The following is a 26,251-nucleotide window of genomic DNA, read 5'->3' on the forward strand; positions in this document are numbered from 1 at the left end:
GTTGGTGCCATCTTGAAGCTCTTGATAATCTTTAAATATCAGGCCTCAGTCCTAAGTTTTGAGTTTTTCATCAACTAATCTATGCTTCAGATTTGGAGTTGTATGGGAGGGTGAGGAAACAATTGGCATGGACAAGCCTCGCAGTAATTAGGATCAGATTCTGTAAGAACAGGAACTTTGAAAGACATAGTCTTACCCTAGAGGAACTCAAAAAAGTTGATGATACCCGAGGGCAATATTTGTGAGAGGAATGTACTCAATCAACTAGAACCCAGGACAATAGAACTGAGACATAAGAGATGAATGGGTCATCTAGAGGATGAACGGGACAGGCAACATTTCAGTGTTTTCAGGGGTTGATGAGTTTGTAAGAAACTGTACAGTGCAGAATCAGTAACTAGGCAGGAGGGAAAGAAAGATTAGTTAGGGACACTGAGTACTATGGACAAGTGTTCAAGGTCTTATATTGCATACTGCCTCTCTATCGATGTGTGTCTAGTCCACAGACAGTGATTTTGCAAAGTGAAATGTTATTTCTCCTCTGTATCAACTCTGGATGGAGAGAAATGAATTAAAGTTATTTAGGATACACTGTATACTTATATGCCATTATAAACCATGTGGACTGATTTTATATATCTGAACTATGAATTTTAAGCTTCCTTCTGTTAAAGACAATGTTGGTTTTTGCTGTTGTCAAACCACACGATGTCTAAGGGTCTGGGTGTGTCTTTGCGTATGACTGGACCTCTGTGATGCCCCTTTCTTGTTATTTCCCTTCTGTTCTCTCCGAAATGAATGGGTATTTGCAACCATGGCAAAGTCTGGGGCAGAGTCTCATGTAAAATTTCTCTTTAAAAACCAGTCTTAAAAATGGATAATTTTGATAATTAAAAAATTAACAAAAATTGGATAATTTTTGTGTGTCACAGAGGCATAAGTAGCATTCTTCCCTTTTTAGTGTGCATATTTGTAAAGGGTTCTCTAAGGACATGCTTTCAGAAGTTTTTTGTCATAACCCATAGTAATAAAATTTATAGCAAAACTGGGTTACTATATACTCTTATAAAAATTTGAAAAATTATTTGAACTTTGCCATTGTTGCAAATCATCCCATTCTGTTTTACTCTATCATATAAATACTAATGCTTATCTTAAAAATAAAAATGCTTTTCCTGGTCTCAACATACTATAATAACTTATTTTTATTTAAATTATTCTTTTACAGTGTCATGGTATCATGTACTTTTATCATAGTTTCCTCCAGTTACCCTCTTATTTACTTTCCCAACTCACAGAACCTCTTCTTTCCATCAAACTCACCTCCTGTTTTCATGTGTGTGGGCCCACCGTGTTTAGTTACTGTTGCCTTCATGAGCCTGGGTGCGGTAAGGAGAACTCACTAGAGCCTGTGTAGCTGAGGGGACTGTGACTCTTTATCCCAGGTAGACACTGAAGTCTATAGCTCTCAGAGGTAATTGGGGCCTCATGTGTCCTTCCCTGCTCCGTGATAGACTGTTAACGTGTCCAGTCTTGAGCAGGTCTCATGCAAGTTGCCATTGCTCCTGTGAGTTTGTGGGTACAACAGTTATACCATGTCCAGTAGACAGCGTATTACAGTGCTCCTCCCACCTCTGGTTCTTATATTTCCACTCGCTTCACATGTCTGCTCCTGAAACTATGTGCCAATAAACAACAAACAAACAAAAACACTGGGGATCCTAGCAACGGAACATGCACTGCTTCCTGGCTCTCAAGACTGTCTATTCCAGTCTGTTAGTCCCAATCTGGCACTGTATACAAATTCATTTACCCAATATTTTAAATACCCAGTGTTGCATCCTTTCTTTAGAAGAACAGTAGAAACTGGCTTCTCCCTGGTTACTGATGGGTCTGAGCTTCTCTTCCTATCTCATATTGGGCTTTCTTCCCATGATTTGCTTCTGACCATGAACAGCTTCTCACTTTGCCTTCACATCTAGAACTCTTTTTTTCTTTTTAGGAAGACAGGATAGGTACTTAGTCCTTTAAAATAAGTTACTTTTCACTTAAAACAAGTTAAGCCTATGAGAATAATTGCTTAGGGTTTGTAAATTTTATTTAAGTTAAATTTACTTTTTAACTGACACAAGAAATAAATTAAAAGTATTAAGGGTGTAATGTGATGTTTAGTACACACACACACACACACACACACATATATATATATATATATATATATATTGCATAGTATTTAAATAAAGTTTAGCGTTTATCATTTGTTTATGTTTAAAACATTCAATTGCCTTTCTTCTAGTGAATGTGACATACAGGCACATTGCTTTTGTCTGTTCCCCCCCCCTCCACTGGGCAATAACACACCCAGGACTTCCTGTTCCTATTTAACTGTGATGCAATGCCACTTATCAACACTTTCTACATCTCCCCGCTCCTATTCGTCCACATCTCTGGTAACTACAAGATCATTGCTCTTGTAAAGCTTGATATTCCATCCAATAGTAGAGAGTGTGTCTCCTTTTACTAAAATTATTATAAGAAGTCTTTAGATAAAATAATTTTACAGTAGCCATATATATCATGCTAATTTATGATGTTCTTGCATTATTAGAGGATGAACCCAGGGCCTCAGGCATACTAGGTAAGGGCTCTACCATTGAGTTGTAGGCCCAGTGATATATGTAGAGTTAGTTCTTGCTGTCTTAGATAAATGCTGTTTTCATATTTGTTCAGATGGTACCTGTCAAATTTCCCAATTCTCCTTTTTAGAAATAATAATGCAAATAATTATTGCAAGGAAGAAATTACAAAATAAATGTCACGAATAATGAGGAAATGTTAGCTCTATTTCTTCAAGACTAGTAACAGGCCCTGTAGATGTGTTATTTTCACAACTACTAAATAAGAAGTTCCCTGCTAATACTTTAAAAAATTATGTGAAACAAACTGTAAAAATGAAATTAATTATTAAAGTCAATGTGATTATATAACAGAAAATACCACTAAGATGAATTACAAGCTCTTGAAATCAATGTTTTCACTATTGAATATAAATTACCAGCTACCCATGGGGAGCTGGAAGGCTGGATGATGCTGGGTCTTTCTGCTGATTGTGAGTATGGGTATCACTCTTTGGGAATGCATGTAGTTTCCACTCAACCATATATTACAATCCCTATTTCTTCCCTGGCCCTCTTTTCTCATTTAATGCAATTGCAACTATAGTTTCTGTGATTAGAATTCTGGCTGTGTCCAAAGCCCAACTAGCATAAGTGGAGACAGTAGCCCTGGAACACAACTGTATGTATTCTAGGCTTAAAAGACAGTGATTTCTTGGAAAGTATAAGAAGGTTCAGAGCTGCCTTTGTAGTTGAACTTGTTTATTCTATCACATTGAAATGATTTATAAAGGAACTATTAATGTCAAATTATGTGACAATCTATATTAATAACTCAATGATAATGTATGGGCTTTTTATAGAGCTCCATGCCCAGAATCAGTCAGAGGTGGGATTCTTTTTGTAAGCATTATCCCAAATAGTGTATGTTTGAATGTTGTGTATAGGAGAAATTCATTTAATGCCACATGGGAACTTACTACACATAGTAGATATTTTCCAGACCTTTCTAAAATACCATGCTTCTTATTAACACTTCTATTCCTCTTTCTTATTACAATAATAAGTAATATTATTGAGAACTTACTATTGCATGAAAGTTCCTGTACCCTTCAGGCTTTAATCTGTCCATTATTTTGTGCCCCCTTGTTTAATGGGGTAGCTACTCTGCATGGATTGTGTAAGTAGCTATGGAAAGGATATGGTTATTTTTTTGTGTTCTAGTTACAGCACATGAAGATCACCTGAGCACCCTACTAAATATTGGTTTCTTTAGTATCAAATGATTCCCAGAAAGTTTTTATGTTTTTTGAATGACAGATTTATGAAATTAAATAATAATCTTATTTCTGTATAATTGTAAAGAATAAATGCATTTTAAATTATTTCTTTCAATTTTTTGAGAGTATAATATAATTACATAAATTTCTTCTTAAGTTTCATCAGTTCAAACCCTTCTATCTATCTCACTTTGCTCCTGTCTAAATTCATGGCCTCCTTTTTTTCCTTTTTTCATTACTTGTTGACAACTTCTATATCTATATCTATGTATGTATATGTATACACACACACACATATAACATGTACACATTCCTAAACACAACCTACTCTGTCTAATGCTACTTCAGTGTGTATGTTTTCATGACTATTTAGTATTAGATAGCCAATTGTTGTACTCTTCCCTGGGTATGACTATTTCTCCTCCTCTCAGCATCTCTTAGTTGTCTATAGATCTGTGTGTCGGGCTGAGGCTTCACAGGCTTTCACCATTCATATTAGCATGTCTGTTTGTATCATCATCGTTAAGCCCATGTCTAGGTAGTCATATTAGTGGGCTTGACATCGACATTCTCAGGAGAGAGCCTCACAACAAACTCCCTGGTCCTTTGGCTCTTATAATCTTCCACCCATCCCTCACAATGGTCCCTGAGCCTTAGGCGTAGAAGTTATGTTCTAGATATAGTTGAGACTGGGCTCCATAACTCTGCGTTTTCATCAGTTTGGTTTTTCTGTAATGGTCTCTGCTGCAAAGAGACATTTGGTAGATGAGGAGGGAAGGCCCAACTTATTGTGGGTCTAAGGACAAATATTTAGAATGCAGTTAGAGGTTATGGTGATTTAGTAAAGTTATTGTTCTTCTTCAAGATCCATTCCTATTAGAAATAGTTATCTAGAAAATTTTTATGTTTTTGAATGCAATATTCATCAAATAATATTTTGACATAATTTTAACTTTTCATTTGTTTTAGTTTTGAGATAATATAATTATAACACTTCTCCCTTCCCTGTCTCCTTCTGCACCCTCCCATACACTTCTTCCTTCAAACTCATGGCTTTTTTATTGTTATTACATGAATGTTTTATATATATATATATATATATATATATATATATATATATATATATATATAAATATATATATTCCTAAATGTAAGATTCTCAGTCCATATGAAGATTTTTTTTGTGTGCTTATGACTTCGCAACTGACAGTTTGGCAGTGGATAACCAGTTGGTTTCCTCTTCCTTGGGGACGACCTCTTTTCCCGTTCCCAGCTTTCCTTTGTTTCCTATAGTTCTTTATCTGTTATATGTGTGTGTGTGTGTATACATATACATACATAGATATAGATATAGAAGTTGTCAACAAGTAATGTCAACAATATAATTTTAATGAATAAACACATTTTAAGAAGCATGTTTTTTCATGCAAGAGGTAGATGTTAAACTGTATTTGTCAAATAGTGGAACATCATTTTCTTATTTTCAGGTAACTCTTACATTTTTTTTCAAGGTGACAGTCTAGTAAAAGCTATTGATGGTATTTAAAGCTTTTAGTGTATCCATGAAGTAAGCATTGATGTGCTAATAAAAAAGTATTATACTCTTAATTTATATTATATAAATTTATTTATTATATTATAATTGTATTATATTTTTTATATTATAAAGTCTCACATTTTGAGAAACATATGATCTATGTGAGTAAGAAGATTGTAGCGTATGAAACAACTAGAACCGTTGTAAAAGAGTAATAATCTGGTGACCTACATGAACAACAGTGTAACCCTACAACATCATCTGGAAGGTAGATTGTCCTGCAGTGGTTAATAAATATAATGTGCCAGAAAAGATAAGTATGGGGCTTGTAAAAATGATATTGGGAACAACCATTGAAATCTCTCAGAAAATTAATAATCATGTAAGATCATGCCTATCTTAGTGCTTGCATTTTTTTTAAAGTCACAATTTCAACGAAATATAACTATCTCCTACTTTGAGATTAGGTTTTGCTTTGTTTTGCACTCTAGGCTTTAATTCTTGGACTCAGTTAAATCTCTTGCCTCAGTTTCCTGAGTATTATGGATCCAGGTATACCTTAGGTCAATTTACTATCAGTTTGCATATTAATATTATAAAATAAGTTATAATTCACTCTCCTCTCTCACTGACAAAGGAAACGGACTTTCACCTTGAAGCCTAAGCTGACCTGTATAGATCACACAGGTCTTAAAGTCAGCAAGTTTTCCAACCGAAGCTTCCCTCTTACTTTCTAGGATTACAGGTATGAGCCTGTAATGCCTGACTCAGCTACAGTGCTGCAGATACAATAAGTGTATCCAGACTTTTCCTATTTAAAACATGTAGTCCATTGTGAAAAGTAATTGCTACCTCTTCAACACCAATTTTTGCTTGAGAGGGGAATATTTAAAAGATTTCAACCCAGAGATATATTTTAGGTAGAATTTATGTTCCAGAGAGAACTTTTACTCTATTCATTATGGATAGGAGCAGTTAATTACTCATTTCAATTAGTAGAAAAAAGCTCACATTAGACTATAATTGCTCTCAAGAAAGGTAATTTTTCCTTTTGTTTTGTCTTCCTTTGGAAAATAATTTGTTGAAAAAAGCATTACATGAAATTGAAGAAATGTGTGAAGTAAATTAAAAAGAAAATAGTTATGATTTACACTAATTTTTCATGTGCAAAGCAATTTTTTTGTTTCCATGTTTTCTCTATATTGTATGTTTCCTACATTATTACACAGTGATTTATTAACTTCATATGACCAAGTTATATGCTGGTTTCTATTTCTGTCCTGAGAAGTATTTAAATAAAAAAAACTCGATATTTTGCATTATCTTAAGGAACAAAGATAAATATATCAATTTTATATAAAATGGAAGCAAGACATACATTAATTACATCCTTTCCTTCCTTATGTGCAGCATTGTATCTAGTAACTTGAGAATTTCAAATTTCAAATACAGAAAACAGTGATAGTGACAGACTTTAAAAAACCACCAGCATGGGCAAATAAACCACACACACACACACACACACACACACACGCACGCACGTGTGTTTATCACTGAATTTGAATTCTTGATTTGAATGAGTACCTTTATCCCTTTGCAACTTCCATAACAATATTTGAATGAAGATCAATGACAAATTCTCAAATTCTGTTACACACATTGACCATTCCAAAAAAATGCATTGGTGATAAATACAAGCAAATTCACATAACCTCTGAGCTGGGTGAAATTTCAAGTCTTTGTCCTGTTAGGAATTCATTTCTTGAAAAAAAATTACTGGAGGAACACATGCTCCTGTTACAGAGGTTCTATTACCATTTGAGTAGGTATAAATTTGGCAAATCTTCTTAAATGATGGGACTGTATGCAGGAAAAGATCAATCTGAGGGTACGAGGTCCACAATTGTGTACAATTTGTTCTTAAGGATATATAGATAAATATGAACTCTGAGTTGAGAGGTACGATGTGACACTGAAATATTTTTGCTCACCACATAAATTGGATGCTATTAACCAATGTGGGCTATTTAGATCCACTGTGCTTATTGAAAAGCCACTACTTTTACCAATAAAATCCCATTTTTATATTCACTATGCTAATTCTGGTGCTGAAAATGTGGATGAGGTAAGCATTCAAAGCAGCTAGCCTCAAGTCTGGCCTCTTAGAATGCATGCTAGGGCATACCCCTGGGGTGCAGATTCCTGATTACAACAAGTTACTATCTTTCCTCCGGTGCCGCTTCAGCCCACACAGATATTTATAACACAAGGTGATGAAGTGTCTTAAAGAAAATCACAGACACCATATTATTATCTTTCCTTGAGGCAACAAGACCAACTATTTCCCTCTTCACACTTTTGATTCACCTAATTCTAAAAACTGTGAAAGTTGTAAGACTCCCTTAATTTCAGTAGTCATTAGATTTATTTTTAATTTAATATAATGTTTTTGACAAAACTGTTATATGAATGATATGTAAAAATAATTGGGTGAACTCACTTGAATATACTTCATATACATTTTAACTGAAAAATGGTAGTGTTTTATGCTTCCATCATTATAGGATTAGCACTGTTTTAGTTCCATCTTGGTTCTCATTTCAGTTGAACCGATTCTCTCTTGTGACCTTGAAGTCCTGGAGCTCCTTTGTCTTCTCAAGTGCTCCTTTGTATTACAATCCCCCCCCCACTTCTCTCTCTCTCTCTCTCTCTCTCTCTCTCTCTCTCTCTCTCTCTCTCTCACACACACACACACACACACACACCTCAGTCTTCTAAATGCAATTAAAAAGTCTTTTAATTTAATTTAAATTCCTTTTCTCTGTTCTTTATATATATTTTTTGGTTTGTCCATTTAATGGCAAAATATCTGAAAGAACGATTTTGCTTTCTTTCTTTCAAATTCCTCATCAACTTATTCTGACAGGCTTCCTGTCTTTGCTATTCCTCTGACCCCTTTCTAATGAGGCTGTTGACAACTTCTCCAGCATTGAATGATATGTCCAGATTTTTGCTTTCTTGCTCTTGATCTCTGGCAATGTTGTGCATGACTGCCTCTACTGGTTTGTTTCCCATTACTTGATAAACACCATTAAAAAAAAAAAAGAAGCTTGGAGAAGAAAGGGTTTATTTCATTTGCCAACTTAAAATTTATTATCTCAGGGGGTCATAGCAGGAATTCAAGGCAGAAACCATGGGCAGGAACCAAAACAGAAGCCATGGAGGAGTGCTACTTGCTGGGTTGCTCCTCATTGCTTTCTCAGTTTTTTTATGCCCTCTGTCTATTGTCACTGCCACTGTGACCCTCCCACATCAATCATTAGTCTAAAATTATCCCACAGACTTGCCTACAGGCCACTGTGTTGGAGATATTTTCCCAGTTGAGGGTTCCTCTTCCCAGATGACCCTGGGTGTGTCAAGTAACTAGAACAAGAGCAACACCACTAGACCCTGTGCCAACCATTTTGCTCATAAGAAATTCTTTTCTTTCAGATTCAACCTCTATTGAATTCCCTGTTTCCTTACAGGCCATTCATACTTAGTTTATTCTGAATGTTTCCCATCTGGTATACTTTGACCTCAGCCCTGGACAACTTTTTCTTGCTTAAACATACTGCTGAAATAGACATGTAGTCTCAGGTTTTAAGAAATACGTAATGTATATGTATTCCTTCTTGATTAGAGGTGAGCTCCCGTGCCCATGTCCCTCTCAGTACTGGGACTCGATCAGGCTTGAACCTGTACAGGTGTTTGCATGCTGTCTTGCTCTCTGTGGATGCATTTGTGTGTTAGTCCTGTCATGTCTGGAAGATACTGTTCTTCTTGAGTCATTCACAACCTCTGGCTCTTATTATCTTTTTGCTGCTTCTTCCTCACAATTTCCTGAGCCTTGAAGAAAGAGGTTTCATGAGACATGCCATTTAGGAAAGAGGACTGGTGTGGGAAAATTGTCTATATTTTGTCAATCATGTTTTAAATAAATGCTGATTGGCCAAGCAGGAAGTATAGGTGGGAAAACCAGACAGAAAGTAGAAATGATGCAATGAGAACAGGAGAATTCTGGGAAGGAGGAAGTAAATTCTTCCACTCCTGCCCAGACCACCGAAGCAGCAGGATGTGATCTGCCCCACTGAAAAAGGTACTGAGCCACATGGCTAACATAGATCAGAAAAATGGATTAATCAAGACATGAGAGTTAGCCAATGAGAGGTTAAAGCTAATGGGCCAATCAGCTTATAATTTATGGAGACCTATGTGTGATATTCTTTGGGGCTAAACAGTTGTGGGGTACCAGGCGGGACAAAAACCCCAACAACAAGCAGGCCCCCATTCATGTTACAGAGGACTGAAAACTATTCTCTCGCTCTCTGCAAACTGTTCAGCTGTGGGTCTTTGTAGTAACTTTCATCTTTTCTGATGGAGGACTAAGCCAGGAGCTCATCAATGGGCAGAACAAATTGTCAGTAGAAGTCATTGTATTACTATGTTTCTTCAGCAGAACAATAGTAGTGGTAGTAGGTTACTCCTAGGCCCATGACCTATATAGTCACAGGGTTTTGGCCTCATTAACATTGTTAGGGTTCCCTCTATTAGAATGGACCTTAAATCCAATCAGAAAGTGGTTGGTGGCTACTCTCCTAACATTTTGGCAGGTTGCTATTGTAGATTGCAAATGTTTTGGGTGGGTGACATGAGCATTTCTTTTCTTCTCAGGTAGCACATGGAGTACCTCCCAGGACAATGAACACTAGTCAGTAGGGGTGAAGATTCTATTTGGGACACATCTTGATTCCTCTGTGTTTGATCACATAAGGAAATATTGTCTTCAGTAATAGGGTCTTACGATAAGTCTGGTAAGACTGTGAAGAATGATCGATAATCTTGGCAAAAGCTTGTGATTCTTGGGAAGGGATCCTTTGGCTAATGACTCATAAAAGTATAGCCTAGGTCTTGCCCTGTAGGTTTTACTTGGTGGCATATAATATCTACATGGGATATTATCTCCCGCTATTCAGTATTCATTTAAAATCCTTTCATAAATATTTTAGGAGGCTTCTGTGGTAATAAGTTCCCATATGATTTTTTAGCAGAACTTATGTTTATTTAATATACACAAATGATAAATGAACAGAGTATGCTATGTAAAATATGAACCTATATCTTTGGTGGTAATGTATTTTATTGATTTTTATTGAGCTCTACATTTTTCTCTGCTCTTCTCCCTGCCTCTCCCCTCCCATTCAACCCTCCCCCAAGGTTCCCATGCTCCCAATTTACTCAGGAGAAATTTTCTTTTTCTATTTCCCATGTAGATTAGAACTATATATGTCTCTCTTAGTGTCCTCATTGTTGTCTAAGTTCTCTGAGATTGTGATTTGCAGGTGGGTTTTCTTTGCTTTATGTTTAAAAACCACTTATGAGTAAGTACATGTGATAATTATCACATGTACCCCTATGATTTTTCCCGAGGTTTTCCGTGTTAGTTGTTCTTCCACATAGTCCCTCCTTTATCTTGCCCAGATATCCTCTCCCCACTTAGATCCCCTATTCTAGTTTCCTCTAAATATCTCCACAATGCTGCATTCTATCCCCCCTTTATTGGAAGAGCCTTACCTCCCCTCCTCTCCTGTCCCTTACAGAGTGCCCAACCTCAGTGATTATTTGGATTATAGCACACATACTAAAATCTGAAAATCTAGAATCCAAATATAAGAGAAAATACATGACATTTGTCTTTGTGGGTCTGTGTTACTTCACTTGGGATGACTTTTTTTCTTGCTTCATCTATTCACATGCAAATTTCCTAAGTTTGTTTTCCTTAATAACTGGATAGTATTCTTTGTATAAATATACCACATTTTCATCATCCATTGAACAGTTGATGGGCATCTGGGCTGTTTCCAATATCTGGTTATTATAAATAGAGCAGCAATGCACATGGATGAGCAAGTGTCTCTCTAGAAAGGTGGACAGTCCTTTCAGTATGTGTTTAGGAATGTGTCAGCTGGACTGAGAGGTAGATCTATTCCAAGCTTTCTGAGGAGCTACCACATTATTTCCATAGTTTTTTTTTTTAATTCAGGATTGTTTTAACTATCTGATATTTTGTGTTTCCATATGAAATTGAAGATTTTTTTTTCAATTTCCGTGAAGAGTTGTGTTGGAGTTTGCATGGGGGTTGCACTGACTCTGTAAACTGCTTTTGATAAGGTGGCTATTTTCACGATATTATGTCTACTTATCCACAAACATTGAACATCTTTCTATTTTCTGGTGTCTTCTTTATTCTCCAAGGTACTTGGTTTTTCATGAAAAATGGCTGCAATTTTATTTATTTCATGATTTTTATTCTCATGAGCCAAAACACTGGAGAAAAGGTATTTGTTAGGTGAATTCAGCTAAACTGTATTGTATTGGGTCATTATGATTTTGAACTCAGGTCATTGTCAAATGATAAGATGTGATTAAAATTTAAAAATAGAAAATACCCACAAATTGACTCATGTTTATACACTACTAATTTAAACATTTTTAAAGCAAAGTTAGTGATTAATTTCTTGATAATCTAGTTTTCACTTCTTACCATCCTATTTTGCAATGTAATGCCCACTGTAAAAACAAAATCTCACAGAAGGAGCATTGAAGAATTTGATATATAAACCTTAACACAAACCAAATGGAGACTGATATCAGATTGGCACTAACTAGTTTTCCACGTTCTGTCAACTAATGACCATCATAGATGGCTTGTCATGTGAATATGGTTTCTTCAGTTCAGAATTTTCATGTGTTTGCTTGTCCTGTGATCAGGTTGCTCCAGAGGTAACCAACATTATGAAGAAGGATCAGTAGTTAAGGAAAACTGCAACTCCTGGTAAGTAATCTAAGTGGCACAGAACTGAGCTCTATTTTCTGTGTATTTCTTCAGGAATGAGGCAATCTTCTAATTAAAGCATACATTTAAATGCTTCTAGGCAAAAAAAAAATCACATGCTGTAAGACATTCATTTTCAGAAGCATGAAATTAATTTTGGCAAAGTAATTATGTGTATATTTAATGCAAGCCTTAAATTGGATGTTTTATAGAAAGCCTTCTCCATATATCAAGTCCTCATTAAGCATATTCTAAATTATATATGTTTTGATAGACTGCTGACAAAATGTGGTTTTGGGTTTTTTTTTTTGTTGTTTTTTTGTGTTTTTTTTTTGAGCACAGTAAGTACACATGAAAACATGCTGCTTAAATTGTATTAGCCTGCAGGAAAAATTTCAAATATATGTATATCAAATCTATATTTTAATTTGCTTTTAAACTTCAGTGACTATGGGGTCGTGCATTATGTAGTTACTTCAGAGGATAAGAGCACATTGACTAGCACCTAATTCAAGATTTATGATTTATTTTCTCCAACAATCAAACAACAACATGGCTAACATTAATCAAGAAATTTGTTCCATGACTTACTTAACAATGTAACAATAGTAACTCTTGTTCTGGAAACATATTCTGTAAAGGTCAAAGGACTTTTGTAATGTTTATTTGTCTTTACAGTACATGCTCAGGACAGCAATGGAAATGTTCCCAGAATGTGTGCCTTGTTCATCTAGAGATAATTGAGCACATAAATAAAGGGGACTATGGGTAAGTTCATCTTTCAGTATAGGACTTTTGTCGTTCTCCTTAATCAGAAGACATACTGTGTGTCGTTGACCTCTAACCATGGCTATTAATTATAAAGAAAGATTGGGAAAGAAAATGAGAATTTTAGAAACATGTGCATTTCACGTGGACAAGGTGACCATTAAATGGTTAAAATACAATGCGTACATAAAATGAAAGCATAGATGTTAGCCTTAGAGCACTAGGAAATATCAGTGTCATTGTGTGGTGGTGAGATACTGAGAGACCATGCATAGCACATGGGATAGGTAAAATTAAAAGCTGAAAGGGTTGATTCAGTTTAATCATTCCCTTCTTGTTGTTGCATTAACCAAGCCAAACCTTGCTCAGCTTTCCTAGGTAGGGTATGAACTCAGTCAGATGGTGCTCTACATTGCCAACACTGTAGTGTAGCACTAATCTACAGTTTCTTGAAATGACTTGACGTTCAACCAATTTTACTTACATTGACATCAAATGGTATGTGGAGGTGTGCTATGTTGCTAGCAATTTTAAGATAGAAAAATGACCAGGAAATGCTAGGGAAAAAAACTGTGCTCAGCTGAAAACTATTAAATTTGGTTGCTTCTCCACTTACATATATGGGAACCTGATGTAGGCATCCACATTTGTTTTCATCCCGGAACTGAATGAAAGGGTAATAGCCTGGAGAATCTATGCCTTAACATTTCTCCACTGCCACTTACCAGTCTATATGCCATTGATAACATTATTGACATTCTGCAAAATGCCAAACATAAAAAGACCATGTTGAAGCAACTAGAAAAGTGAAGTAATGTATTTTTAAGGACCTTTTGAACAAAATGACATTTTTAGAAGTCTGTGTGTGTGGATGAGGGTGAGAGTAGGATGGTTGTGATGCTCATGCTATAGCTCATGTCTGATATTAAAGCAAAACTTGGAGGAGTGGGCTTTCTCCAGCATGTAGTCCCCCAGGATTGAGCTCCCTATGCCAGACTTGTAAGTTCTGTTACCTCTTGACCTATCTCAAAGGCCCCTGAGATACATTTTTAAAATATAAGTACTATTTCTTTCAGGTATAAAATTTTATGTCCCTCAGGACAATACTAACACTGAATTTCAATGTACCTGAAGTATTTTCTTGGAAGACACAAAGTACAGAAAGTCACATTTTTGACATTAGCATTCTGAAGTCATTCTCAAGTTCCCTGTGTGATGTGTTTGTTTAACCAGTGTTTTAGGTGATAGCTTAATGACATTTGAGTATTTCTAGGGAAACCAATTATGGTTTCCTGTGCCTAAATTATATCCAAATCATTGAAAAGACATAGCAAACACAAGAGTTTGTGTCATCTTGATAAATGACCCTAGTCAGGGTTCTTAAAGGATTCCAATGCTGTACCCAAGCTGGACAAATTTCCCAGAAACCGTGAGAGAACTGCACAGCTTCCAACTGTTCTAGCATGCACAGGAGCCACTGTTAAGCAGGGTGGAAAGGAAGCACTCTTAAGAACATGGGTATCTTTGGGCAAATGTCTTCCTTGGAAGAAGAGTTTTCTTTCCCTTATTTGCTTGTTTGAGTATAATGGAAAGTTATTTTGAGCCATAGGCTTTCTACTTTTGTAGGAAACATTAATATATGTGTTTTACATATATACAAGCTTTGCTTCCCCAAATTTTCACTGTATATGTTACTCAGGTCTGTATTGATTGTACATAATATACTACAGTGCATATTTATCCAGTTGATTTATTATTACTTATTTGTTTGTTTGTTTGTTTATGCAGCAACATTTTACTGAATAGTCCAGGCTGACAATATTTGCTGTTCACCCATCCAGTTTCTGGTATTACAGGCTTAAAACACCCTGTCTAATATCTCTGTATTATTTTTCACGGCAATGATTAATGAAAAATGTCTTTCTTTCATGACATTGCAGAAAATATAAACAAATATTTTTGCCTCAAACTAATTTACCCTCTACTTGAAGAGCCAACAGATCATACCATTGTAAAAGGCCAGAACATAAAGCCAAATAAAGTTTTACAAATAATCCTGAGTGAGAGAGAACAAAGGGAGATTCCCACCTGCTATATTTATCTGAGGTTGTGAAGCAAGCACTCAAGACTCAACACTTTCAAGCTACAACCTCAACCATGCTTGGTAGCTCAAGCCTACAGTCCCAGTAACTGAAAGGCTGGGGCAGGAGGATTTCTGTGAGCTTGAGGTCAGTCTGAGTATGAGATAGCCAATCTGGACTACAGAGTGAGAGACTCTGCCTAAGAAACTAAACTAAACTAACAACACAGCACAACAAAACACATTCTCTTATTTATACCTATCAACAGTTTGGAATGGATTCAGCTGGGTGTAGTAATAGGAGTGGCGGGGTTGCGTCTCCAGCACCCCGGCCGCCTGAGAGCTTATGCCCGAAATAACAACACACGAACTGTATTCATTTAAACACTGCTTGGCCCATTTCTATCTAGCCTCTTCTTGGCTAACTCTCGCACCTGGAATAGCCCATTTCTAATCATCTATGTAGCACCGGTCTTACCGGGAAAATTCTAGCCTACGTCCATCCTGGGTCGGAGCTTCATCGCGTGCATCTTCCCGGGAGCGGGGAGCATGGTGTCTCTCTGAGGCGTCTGCCCCCGACAGGAGAGCTGTCGAGTCTGAGCTCTCTTCCTCTTCCTCCCAGCATTCTGTTCTGTTTTCTCCACCCACCTGTGTTCTAACCTATGAGAGCCAGCCAAGCAGTTTCTTTAATTTTTTAACCAATGACCTTCCTCCATCAGCTGGGGTTTTTCCTTTGAAAATTTTATTTGTTCTTTGTAAGTTTTATATGTACTTTGATCATATTCAGTTCTCCCCAACAAATCTCAAATATTCTTGGCCATGTAGTCTACTGGAGAGTAGTGGTCGACTTACAAGGAACTATACATACTCTTAGGGAAAAGTTTCTTCCAGTACCTAACAATTGCAAATAGCTCCACAGCGAGGGGTCAGACTGTGTGGCCATCACCTCTCTGCTTGTTGAGATTTGGTCTGTTTGGGCTTTTGTGGGTTTTATTTATGTTGTTGAAATTCTGTGAGTTCATGTGTGCAATTGCCCTTCTGTGTCTAAAGACTGTTTTCTTATAGCTATCCCTTGCTCCTGGCTCTTCCACTCATTTTCATCTGTAATAATCCCTGAAACTTGGGATGCAGGTTGTTGTATGCTATGTTTCCTTCAGTGTTGAACATTCTGTGTAGTCTCTCATTTTCTGTTCTTTGACCAACTGTGAGTTATTGTCTTAACCACAATCCACTGCAATTAGGAATATCTCTCATGAAGAATAAGAGAAGTATTAATCTAAACATATAAGGCATTATGAGTCAGGTTAATACCAAATCCATTAATAAAATTTCTTGCTTTTTTATCTCCTATGGCCTATGATCTGCTTAGTCATAGGTTCCGAGTCTGAGTATGATGTTAGATATGGGTTTTATCATGTGGAATGCAACTTAGACCCAAGCAGAAAGTGATTGATTACTCAGATGATTTTTGCACCACTATCGTACCAAAGAGTGTGTATGTCTTGCCAGGCTAGCCATTAAAGTAGCTCAAAAGAAGAGTCGGTATTATTGATCACTTTCTCCTCTGGTAGCATGTCTAGCACATTCTAGCACTATACAAGCTAGCCAGTAGGTATAAAGCTTTCAGGTCTGTATCAGGTTGATTTTTGTAGTGTGTGTCAAGCATCTGTTATTTTCAACAATAGGGAATTAGGGTTTAATTCTGGAGTGTAAGAAAGGACAATGGACATAGCCTGTGATATTTGTGGGTCTATAGGACCTCACTGGCTAAGAACTCCAAATGAAGTAATTCAAACTTAGTACAGAGCTTTTTTCTTTTGTTACCCTCTGGTTGGTGTTGTGTAAGGGGTTTTTGTTTGTTTGTTTGGGTTTTTTTTTTTTTGGATTTTCAAGACAGGGTTTCTCCATAGCTTTTGGTTCCTGTCCTGGAACTAGCTCTTGTAGACCAGGCTGGCCTTGAACTCACAGAGATCCACCTGCCTCTGCCTCCCTGGTGCTGGGATTAAAGGCGTGTGCCACCACTGCCCGGCCTGTGTGAGGGTTTTTGGTTCTCTTTTAGGCTCAAAAAATTTCTAGGCTGATTTTTTTCTTAGTGTTTTAAAATTTTTCCTCCTAGGTACTTATTCTTTCACTCACTTTGGTAACTTTGTTATCTGTCTTGATGTCATAACTGTTTTGTACACATCTTGAAATAAACTTTCCCATCTGTTTATTTGAATTTCTTTTGGTTATGGAACCTTATAAAAAAGTAGAATTCTGAATTTTTTTCCTCTGGAAATTCTGCTAGCTTGCTATCTCTACTTTGCCATACTGAAAATCTCTTTGTTTTTAATTAACATTACATGTGCAATACAGATCCGTAGGTTGCCACCTTGAGATCCTTTACGTGTTGCAGGTTTTGTTTTAAAAATATTACTGAGAATCGAGTTTCTAATCACTCAAAAGAGCCTACCACATTATAAGTAATTTTGATGACAAACACAGCAGAGTATAGTATAGACCTGATTTAAATACTGAAAGCATTTGTCTATAGGGTAAAAGGTTGGATGAGCAATGTTTAGAAGCCTGTCCAGTATCTGGTGTTCAGCCACCATCACCTACTGGAGAATTCTATCTTCAAATTTTCTTATCAATATTTGAAAATAAGTCACTTTTCCCTAATTAAGGTGAAAAAATAAGTCTCTAGAAAAACATGCATTTTAATAGCTGATTTCTAAATAATGGACTTAATAAGTTTGCCAGTAACTATTAGTGGTTAATACTGGATACAAATTAGCTCACTTATTGTCTAGATAACATTTGCTGATATAATCTCTTTAAAGTAGGATGATGAAGATTGCCAAGCAGTCACTCAATGGTAGAACACTTGCCTGCCTAGATTTAGCCTTTAATAATGCAAAAATAAAATATATGACTAGCTAACTTTTTATTTTTCATGGGTACTTCTGTTTTGCCAAGAAACTTCAAAAGGAACTTCAAAACTGAAAAAGTTCAAAAGGCACAGATTGTCCTCTTTAACCTGAAAGTTCTTGTCTGTAAAGTCAGGTTTCTTTCTAAAGAGCAATTATGTACATCTAAAGGAAACTGAATATATTAGCATTATTATACTTAATATTTTTATAGTCTACAAAGATCTCATATTCTTGATTTCAACATATAATTATGAGGCCTCACCTTTCTTATATCTATCATAACAGAAACAGGCCAAATCCAAGACTAGTATTTCATGTACTTGAGTTTTGAAAGATTAGTGTTGTATCCGTATGGAGACTATTCACTCTGTACTGATAATCCCATATTTTGACATCCTATTACTATATAATTTTTAGATCTAAGAATAAGCATGTATTTATGAGTGATATCATGTAACCTATACATATTTTTCTGCTTCATTTGTAAGGTAGATGGACAGCAGAGAACTATAGCCAATTCTGGGGAATGACTTTAGAAGAAGGGTTCAAATTTCGCCTTGGCACCTTGCCACCTAGCCCTATGCTTCTGAGCATGAATGAAATGACAGTAAGTGTTTCTTTCTGATTCATAGATGTATCTGTGGTTTTACAGATGAACTCATGTGTATATTTAAAGAAATCTGAACCATAACATACAGTTTTGATTTTTCAGAACCATGAAAATGAAATGTTTTGCTATATAAATTAAAAAGAAAATTGCTAAATATAAAAGCCATTACCAACCTATAAAATGTGTGTCTTTTAAATGATCTCTGGGTGTTCTGTTTCATTGTCAGTGATTTCACAGGAATACATATTTCTGCTGAAAGGTTTGCTATTCCATGTTTTCAATGGCGAGACTTGTTTGTCAATTTGATTTGACTGAGGAGGGTATGTTTGTGGGAGTGTTTCCAGAAAATATAAATTAAGAAAGGAAGGTAGCTACATACAACAAAAACAGTTAACATGAACTGCATTTTCAATATTCAGTCCATTTTCATTTAGCAAATTCAGAGAAAACAGTCCACCATCTATACCATTGTAGTGGCTCCAAAGTTTTATACCTATTTTCTTAATTAAGAAAAACTGCACCTAATTCTCCATCCAAGAAACTGTAAGGATATGTTACCTACCAATGGAGACATTTGACAATTTGTCAGTCACCCAAAGTTCCTTTGCAGTGTTAAAACATCCATCTTCAGCCTGCAGGCCTAGAGTATCAGGCCGACTTTTCAATGAAACAGGAAATTTGAAGGTCTGTCCTGACTTGTTTTTAGCAAAGTTTCTTTCCTTTGTGTCCTGCAGAAGGTCTGTCAGACTCTTCTATGAAGCAGGAATCTCAAAGCATTGTCCTGCCCTGTTTTGGCAAAGTTCAGCAGTCTCTTTCTTGTGGATCATGCATGTCTAGTTTGCACAGCTCATAGTAAAGCAGTCAAGGCAAAAGCAGTTTTTGTCCAAATGGCTAATCTTGTCACAATGAAAGAAAATGCCTATGGAGTTTCTTCAATGCCCATCACCCTTTTATGAAGTAGATTGGTGCTGACAGGAGCAGATATGTCTCACTGTCATGAAAAACCAATCTTAGGCATTCACTCCATGATGATTAGAAAAGATTTGTTCTCAAAAGTCCTCAAGTTGCCTTAAAGAATGTATTTGAATTTTTCCTGGAGACCTGACACAGTAGTTTGTAAAATTATGTTTTTAGTATTTTCATGCTTCCTGCTTTTGCCCAGGTAGTTAGACACAGAAGCTTCAAGTTACACACAGAAACTGCTACCTTTCTAGGGACCACAAAATCTTACCACTTAATGTCTAGTATTTCCTAGGCATATACACTTTCAAGTTGAACTGTTTCTTTGAGATCTGCTACTGCAGTCCAGAGCAGAATGGCTTGCTGTAGCACTATAGTGCAGCTTGTCAGTCTATAATAAATGCATTAGGTTCTAGATGTTCCAATTCTCTCAGCATGCTGCTGTAAATTAACTAGTGTCTGTTAAACATCCAGCCCAAGCTTTGTTTTCCAGGCACACGATCATCCCATGTGACAGCATTGCTCAGTCTTAACTAGTATCAGAGAAACTGATACCAACTGATGTTTATTGAGCCGATATGTGCCAATCATGCAAATACCTGCAGGCTTCATCTCATTTAATTCCCACAACAGCTTGATGTTCTGGGTACCAGCATCACTGAGTGTTTGAATATCAAGCAAACTAAGATTGAGTGAGCCTAAGTTACACTGAGACTGAACAAGGAAATTGTTGCCTTGAAATTCATTACATTGCAAAACTTTGTCTGTTGCTCCTACCCTAGGAGTCTGTAGTATAAGTATTTCCAGATAACTTCAGCCATAGAAAAGATGTTTAATCTCCACCAACAGTTATTTTTCATAGATATTCAGCTTAGAAAGTGTTTGGAGTCGTTTATAATTAGTATGACAAAATCTCTAGCAGTATGGCTCATTTCATGGTTTTCAGTAACTTAACTTTGTACATAACTGGAAAAAGTATATTTTTTCTTGTGGTTTTTGTCTTTCCTTTTGCCCCTGGTATTGTTTAAGAAAATGCACCATTATAATAGCTATTCTTGCATTTTCTTTCATTGAGGGGCAGAGTGAGCTCAATATTTATTTTTAAATATTAATATGCTTTTCTTTGATATTTTCACAACATTTTCTTTTAAAACTGAAACTTTCAGCTTCTGATAATTTACTGTAGTCTAGAAAAACACATGCTAGAGTTTTTCAAGTTGCCACTCACCACAGCAGCCAACAGAACATTTCACTCTCAACCATTTATTGGTTCTTGGGTATTTGCCTAAAAATTTCTGTGGCAATATATAAATGAAAAACAATTTTAATTATTAGTGTTTTAGGAAAGTTTAAAGCTAAGTAGTTCCAAGAAATCAGCAAGGACAATTCAACTGACCTCCAAAGGTTCCATTGCCTAATTATGACATACCAGCTTTGAAATAGATTCTGATTTCTTAGGCACAGTACCTGAGGGCTGTTTGGGGAATAGTTTAGGAACCAAAGCAAGTATTTATGGGAAGGACATGAGAGCAATACAACTATGTTGAAATGGTAGTCTTATATGGGCTAAAGATGGAGCCTGTTGGCTACAAATTAATACCCAATAAATGAAATTAAACTGACTCAGAGTATAATACAAATGGACAATTCATAAATTTGTACCTCTGAATAACTGATATTTCCTTTATTTATTTTCAGAAAGGGTAGACTATGTATGTAAGAGGGTTATTGGTATAAAATTCAAATTTATATTTAGTGTGGTTATTGATCTATTATTGAAACATTTGTAGTTGCTGAACCATGATGTGATTCCTGATATGCTAAAAAAATGCACTGTACCCTAACGCAAAATCTCTCTCATTCTATGGCCACATTGCCTGGATGAGTGTTGGAACGCAAAAGTTTTTCCAATGCAGAGAATGTTGAGAGGAAGCTGGCCTGTACTTCAGCCTCCAGGATTCCTGGGATAGCTGACAGCTAGGAGACTATCTCAGCTGTTTTCAGATAAACAGCACATTATATCTGCCTTTTGAAAATTCATAATAAGATTCATAATACTCACAAGAATACGGAAAATATTGCAGTTTTTATTTTTAGCACCTTTTTATGCAGCATTTTCTAAATTCAGAGATTAGATAAGTTTTGGGTTGATAGTCAGGTCTTAGACTGCACACAATATAATTTAAGAAATACTGACTTCAGCTAAAGTTTTAAAATAAGAGTACTGCAAGGAGCAGAAATATATTCTTGGAAAAATAGAACATAGTCCAACTCCTTAGGAAAAAATTAGAGACAACCAATTAATATGGCTGCTTGTAAAGCTTACAATGATGGAGGCTCTTCTGAGCCAGCAGAAAAATTACTGGTGAAGAGATGTTAAAAGGTATATCTGGGTTTGGTGATGTGCTCAGTGGTAGAGTGCTTTTCCAGTATGTACAAAGCCCTGTACAAAGTATTATACACTTGCACAGATATGTGAATGCATTTGTACATGATATATATATATATATGCATGGAGATTTATCCAGTACTCCAAGAAACCTCATTGTATGACATTTATTTATAAATATTGAAAATAACTTGGATTAAAATGACCACTTTTGCTCAAAAATCTAAAAATTAAGTGTTTATTTGCATATTTGTTTCAGTTTAAATTTTTAAAGGACAGCCTGGGGAGATTGCTTCATGTTTAAGGGTACTTTTTGCTCTTGCAGAAGATCCAGTTTTAGTTTCTAGCACCGTCATGGGAGCTCACAATCATCTGTTAACTACAGTCCCAGTCAGTTTGATGCCATCTTTTGACTCTGCAGACACTAGGCATGCATGTGGTACACATGCATGTAGTATACATGAAGGAGAGACATCCAAACACATGCAAAACAACTCAATAAATTTAAGAAATGTGCAGTTTTATTATTGCTAGTGTTGATTGCCCTGAAAAAATAATTTGATATTATTTTGAAAATAGAATTCTTCTAGAACTATTAAGGCGTTAAGAAGGATGGCATGTCAAATGAAACTCATAGTCTTACATCTGATGTCAAGTTGATATAGGTAAAATGTTCAGTTACCCTAATGAGAATCCTTACTCTGTTATTTAATGTAAATGGACTTAGTTGGAAAAACTCACAGATAAAAATGATGACATAAATTTTTGATTCTATGTTAAAAGTAAATCAAAAATATCATTTTATGAATTACATATTAACGTTTAGGCCTCTAAAATTTTTGATGAGTAAACAAATGTTCATTTGATCATCTGAATGTTTCATCACTATCTAAGTGACACGTAACAGTTGATTGACTGTTTTATTTCTCTGGTCATTAGATATAATCTATGTATTTTCTATCATTTTTTATTGAAGCCTCTCTGATGATGTTAGGGGTAGGCATCAATCTATGAATATACCAGAATATTGTTAGGCATCATTATATTGACTTTTTCTCCACTAGTGTTTGGTTCTATCTTAGTTTATGGGCCATCCAGCCTTTGCATCCTTCTGCTCCATGCAATGTCAGGAGTGGGCTCCCTCCAATGGCATGGGTCTCAGGCTGGAACAGTCATTGGTTGGCCACTCCCACAATATCTGTGTCACTCTTTTCCCAGGACATCCCATAGGCCAGACAGACTATAGGTCAAAAGTTATGTGGCTAGAATGGTGTCCCAATACCTCTACTGGTAGTCTTGCCTGTTACAGCTGGTGGCCAGTTCAGGCTATATGTCCTCTTTTGCTAGGAGTCTTAGCTGGGGTCATCCTTGTAGATTCCTGGGAGTTTCTTTTGAACTGGGTTTGTACCTGACCCTGAAATGACCCCCTATCTGGTAAGCTCTTTCAGCACAGTACTCTTCCACCTACACCACCCCATCTGCTCCTTCATGGTCCCATCCAGATCTTTCTCCAGTCCACCTACGAACTCTCTTTTATTTCCTCTACCCAGGAAGATCCAAGTGCCTCTTTGTTACCTAGCCTCTCTGGGTCTATGGACTGTATCATTGTTATCCTTTACTTTCCATGTAATATTCATTAATAAGTGTGTACAACCATGTTTGTTTTCCTGAATCTGGGTAACCTTACTCAAGATATTTTTTTCTAATTTCATCCATTTGCCTTTGAATTTCAAGATATCATTGTTTGTAATAGTGGAGTAATACTCTACTGTATAAATGAATCACATTTTCTTTATAAAGTCTTCAATTGAGTGATATCTAGATAGTTTCCAGATTCTGACTATTCTGGCTACAATAAACATAGTTGAACATGTGTCCTTGTGGTATGATTTATAATCCATTGGGTTTATGCCCAAGACTAGTATAGGTGGGTCTTGAAGTAGGTTGATTTCCAGTATTCTGAAAAACCTCCATATTGATTTTCAAAGTGGCTGTACAAGTTTGTACTCCCACCAGAAATGCAAGAGTGTTCCCTTTACTCCACATCCTCTCCAGTCTGAGCTATTCTGACAGGTGTAAGGTTGAATCTCAGAGTTGTTTTGATTTGTATTTCGCTGATGGCTAAGGATGCTGAACAGTAATATTTTTCATCCATTTGAGATTTTTTCCCTTGAGAATTATCTGTTCAAATACGTACCCCATTTTTAAATTGAATTCTTTGGGTTTTATTTTTGATGTCTAGTTAGAGTTCTTTATATAGTTTGGAAACCAGTCCTCTATGATGAAAAGATGGTGAGGATATTTTCCATTAACTGCCATTTTGTCTTATTGACAGTGTCCTTTGCCTTACAGAAGCTTTTCAGTTTCATGAGGTCCCATTTTTAAATTGTTGAAACATTTTATTTGAGTAAAAATAGTTCTTTCTGAAAGAAGATCTCATCCTGGCACCAAAAGCACCTGTGTAACAAAAAACTATGTGGAGACCAAAACACTGACAACAAAAAGAAAAACACAGTTAAACAACTTTATAATTCACATACTATTGGACAAAATGGTCTGTTTCCCTATAAAATGGCTGTTTGGCTCCAACACTCATGTATACAAGGCAGCTGGCCACACACAGTGAGTGTGAATGATGCCAAAGAGTCTGAGTCAGATGCTGTCATGGAGCTTGGTTAATGTGTGTTCATCTCAGAACATTCTCATACATGTTGACAAGGGCAGGAACAAACCAGGAGAGGGGCCATTCTAGCTAACACTGGATTCAAGCTGTTAAAATTCTAGTTACCATTGTATGCATGATGCTGTGAGGTGACTGAGCACAACCAGATCAGTAGGGGGTCCCAACTGATTATCACAGATAGATCCTCACTAGGGTGTTTAAGAAGTATATTTTTATTGAACTGGCCTTCCCCTATAAGCAGATTGATGACTACCTTAAGTGTCATCATAGAACCTTCATCCAGTAACTGATGGAAGCAAATGCAGCGATCCACAGCTAAGTACTTGGCTGAGTTTCCGGAGACCAGTCCTAGAGATGGAGGAGTGATGCATGAGCAAAGGGGTCAAGACCATGATGAGAAAACCCACAGAAACAGCTGACCTGAGCTAATGGAAGCTCACTAGTGGACGGACAGTGGGAAAACCTGCAAAGGGCCAAACTAGGCCCTCTGAATGTGGGTTGCAGATGTGTTATTGGGGCAGTCTTTGTGGATACTGGTAGTGGGACCAGGATTTATACATGGTGTTTTAATTGGCTTTTTAGACTCCATTTTCTTTGGAGGGATACCTTGCTCAGCCTTAATACAGAGGGAAGGGCCTTGGTCCCACCTCAAAGTGATGTGTCAGACTTTGTTGACTCCCAATGGGAAAGTGCATAGGGTTGGGGTAGGAGGAGGTGGGGTCATCGGGAGGAGGGAAGGGAGTGGGAATGGCATTACTATGTAAAATGAGAAAAGATTGTTTCAATGAATAAATTAGTTGGTTTTAAAAAGTAGATTTATAAAGTAATCAGAGGAGTTTGTGTACCATATACCCACTACCTGTCTTTTGAGTGTCAGGCTCTTTCTTTTCTACTCTTATTTCTTCCACAAGACATTAATTCTTTGCTTTATCACTAGCATGAAATAGAAAATGAAACAAAATGAAACAATCTGCATTGAGTCAAATGACAAACCCTTAAAACTATGGAATACTATCCATAATTTTCAGATCCTCACATAAGTTTTAGATACCCTTGGCACTTGCTAAATAAAATATTGTGTTGAAAATAGAAACCAATTAAATTCAAAAATGGTTCTTATAAACTGTTCAAGTAAATCAACTTCCTTTAAAATTACCTGCTAAATTTTCTTCAAACTTGTGTTTGCATCTTTCTAAACTTTTAGTACCTCTGAAATTGGGAAGCTTTCTTACATTTCATAGATTTGGTTCAGTGAAATACAGCATTGACTAGAGACTTCAATGACAATTCTTTGTTCTTTAATAAGTATGATAAGGCTCAACTGTGAGTGACAAGACTAAAAACGGCAGTGGCATCAGCATAGCATAAATCATCCCTCCATTTTGCAAGCAAAGCCACAGAGGAAGAGGGTCCTGGACCCAAGTTGCACTTTGTTGTTGCTCCTTCATCTCTTGTTCCTTCATTTCCAAGGTGGGACAACAGCTCATGGAGACTCCTCCATGCCTATCCATAACACCTAATTTCTGGTAGCAGGAAAAAGCAG

At 36.4% G+C, this 26,251-nt stretch overlaps 1 protein-coding gene across 1 annotated transcript in view; it reads left to right on the forward strand.

Annotated features, from left to right (window-relative positions):
* The window catches only part of Tinag (tubulointerstitial nephritis antigen), an 83,757-nt gene that overhangs the window by 2,876 nt on the left and 54,630 nt on the right, over nt 1-26,251 (forward strand). Inside the window, exons 2-4 of the mRNA XM_041679826.1 lie at nt 12,243-12,306; nt 12,985-13,074; nt 18,559-18,673. Coding sequence (XP_041535760.1) covers nt 12,243-12,306; nt 12,985-13,074; nt 18,559-18,673 — 269 coding nt within the window. The remainder of the gene's footprint in view (nt 1-12,242; nt 12,307-12,984; nt 13,075-18,558; nt 18,674-26,251) is intronic.

Source organism: Microtus oregoni, unplaced genomic scaffold (genome assembly GCF_018167655.1).
Source record: "Microtus oregoni isolate MIOR12 unplaced genomic scaffold, Mior012 000032F_ref0000030, whole genome shotgun sequence".
Lineage (NCBI taxonomy): Eukaryota > Metazoa > Chordata > Mammalia > Rodentia > Cricetidae > Microtus > Microtus oregoni.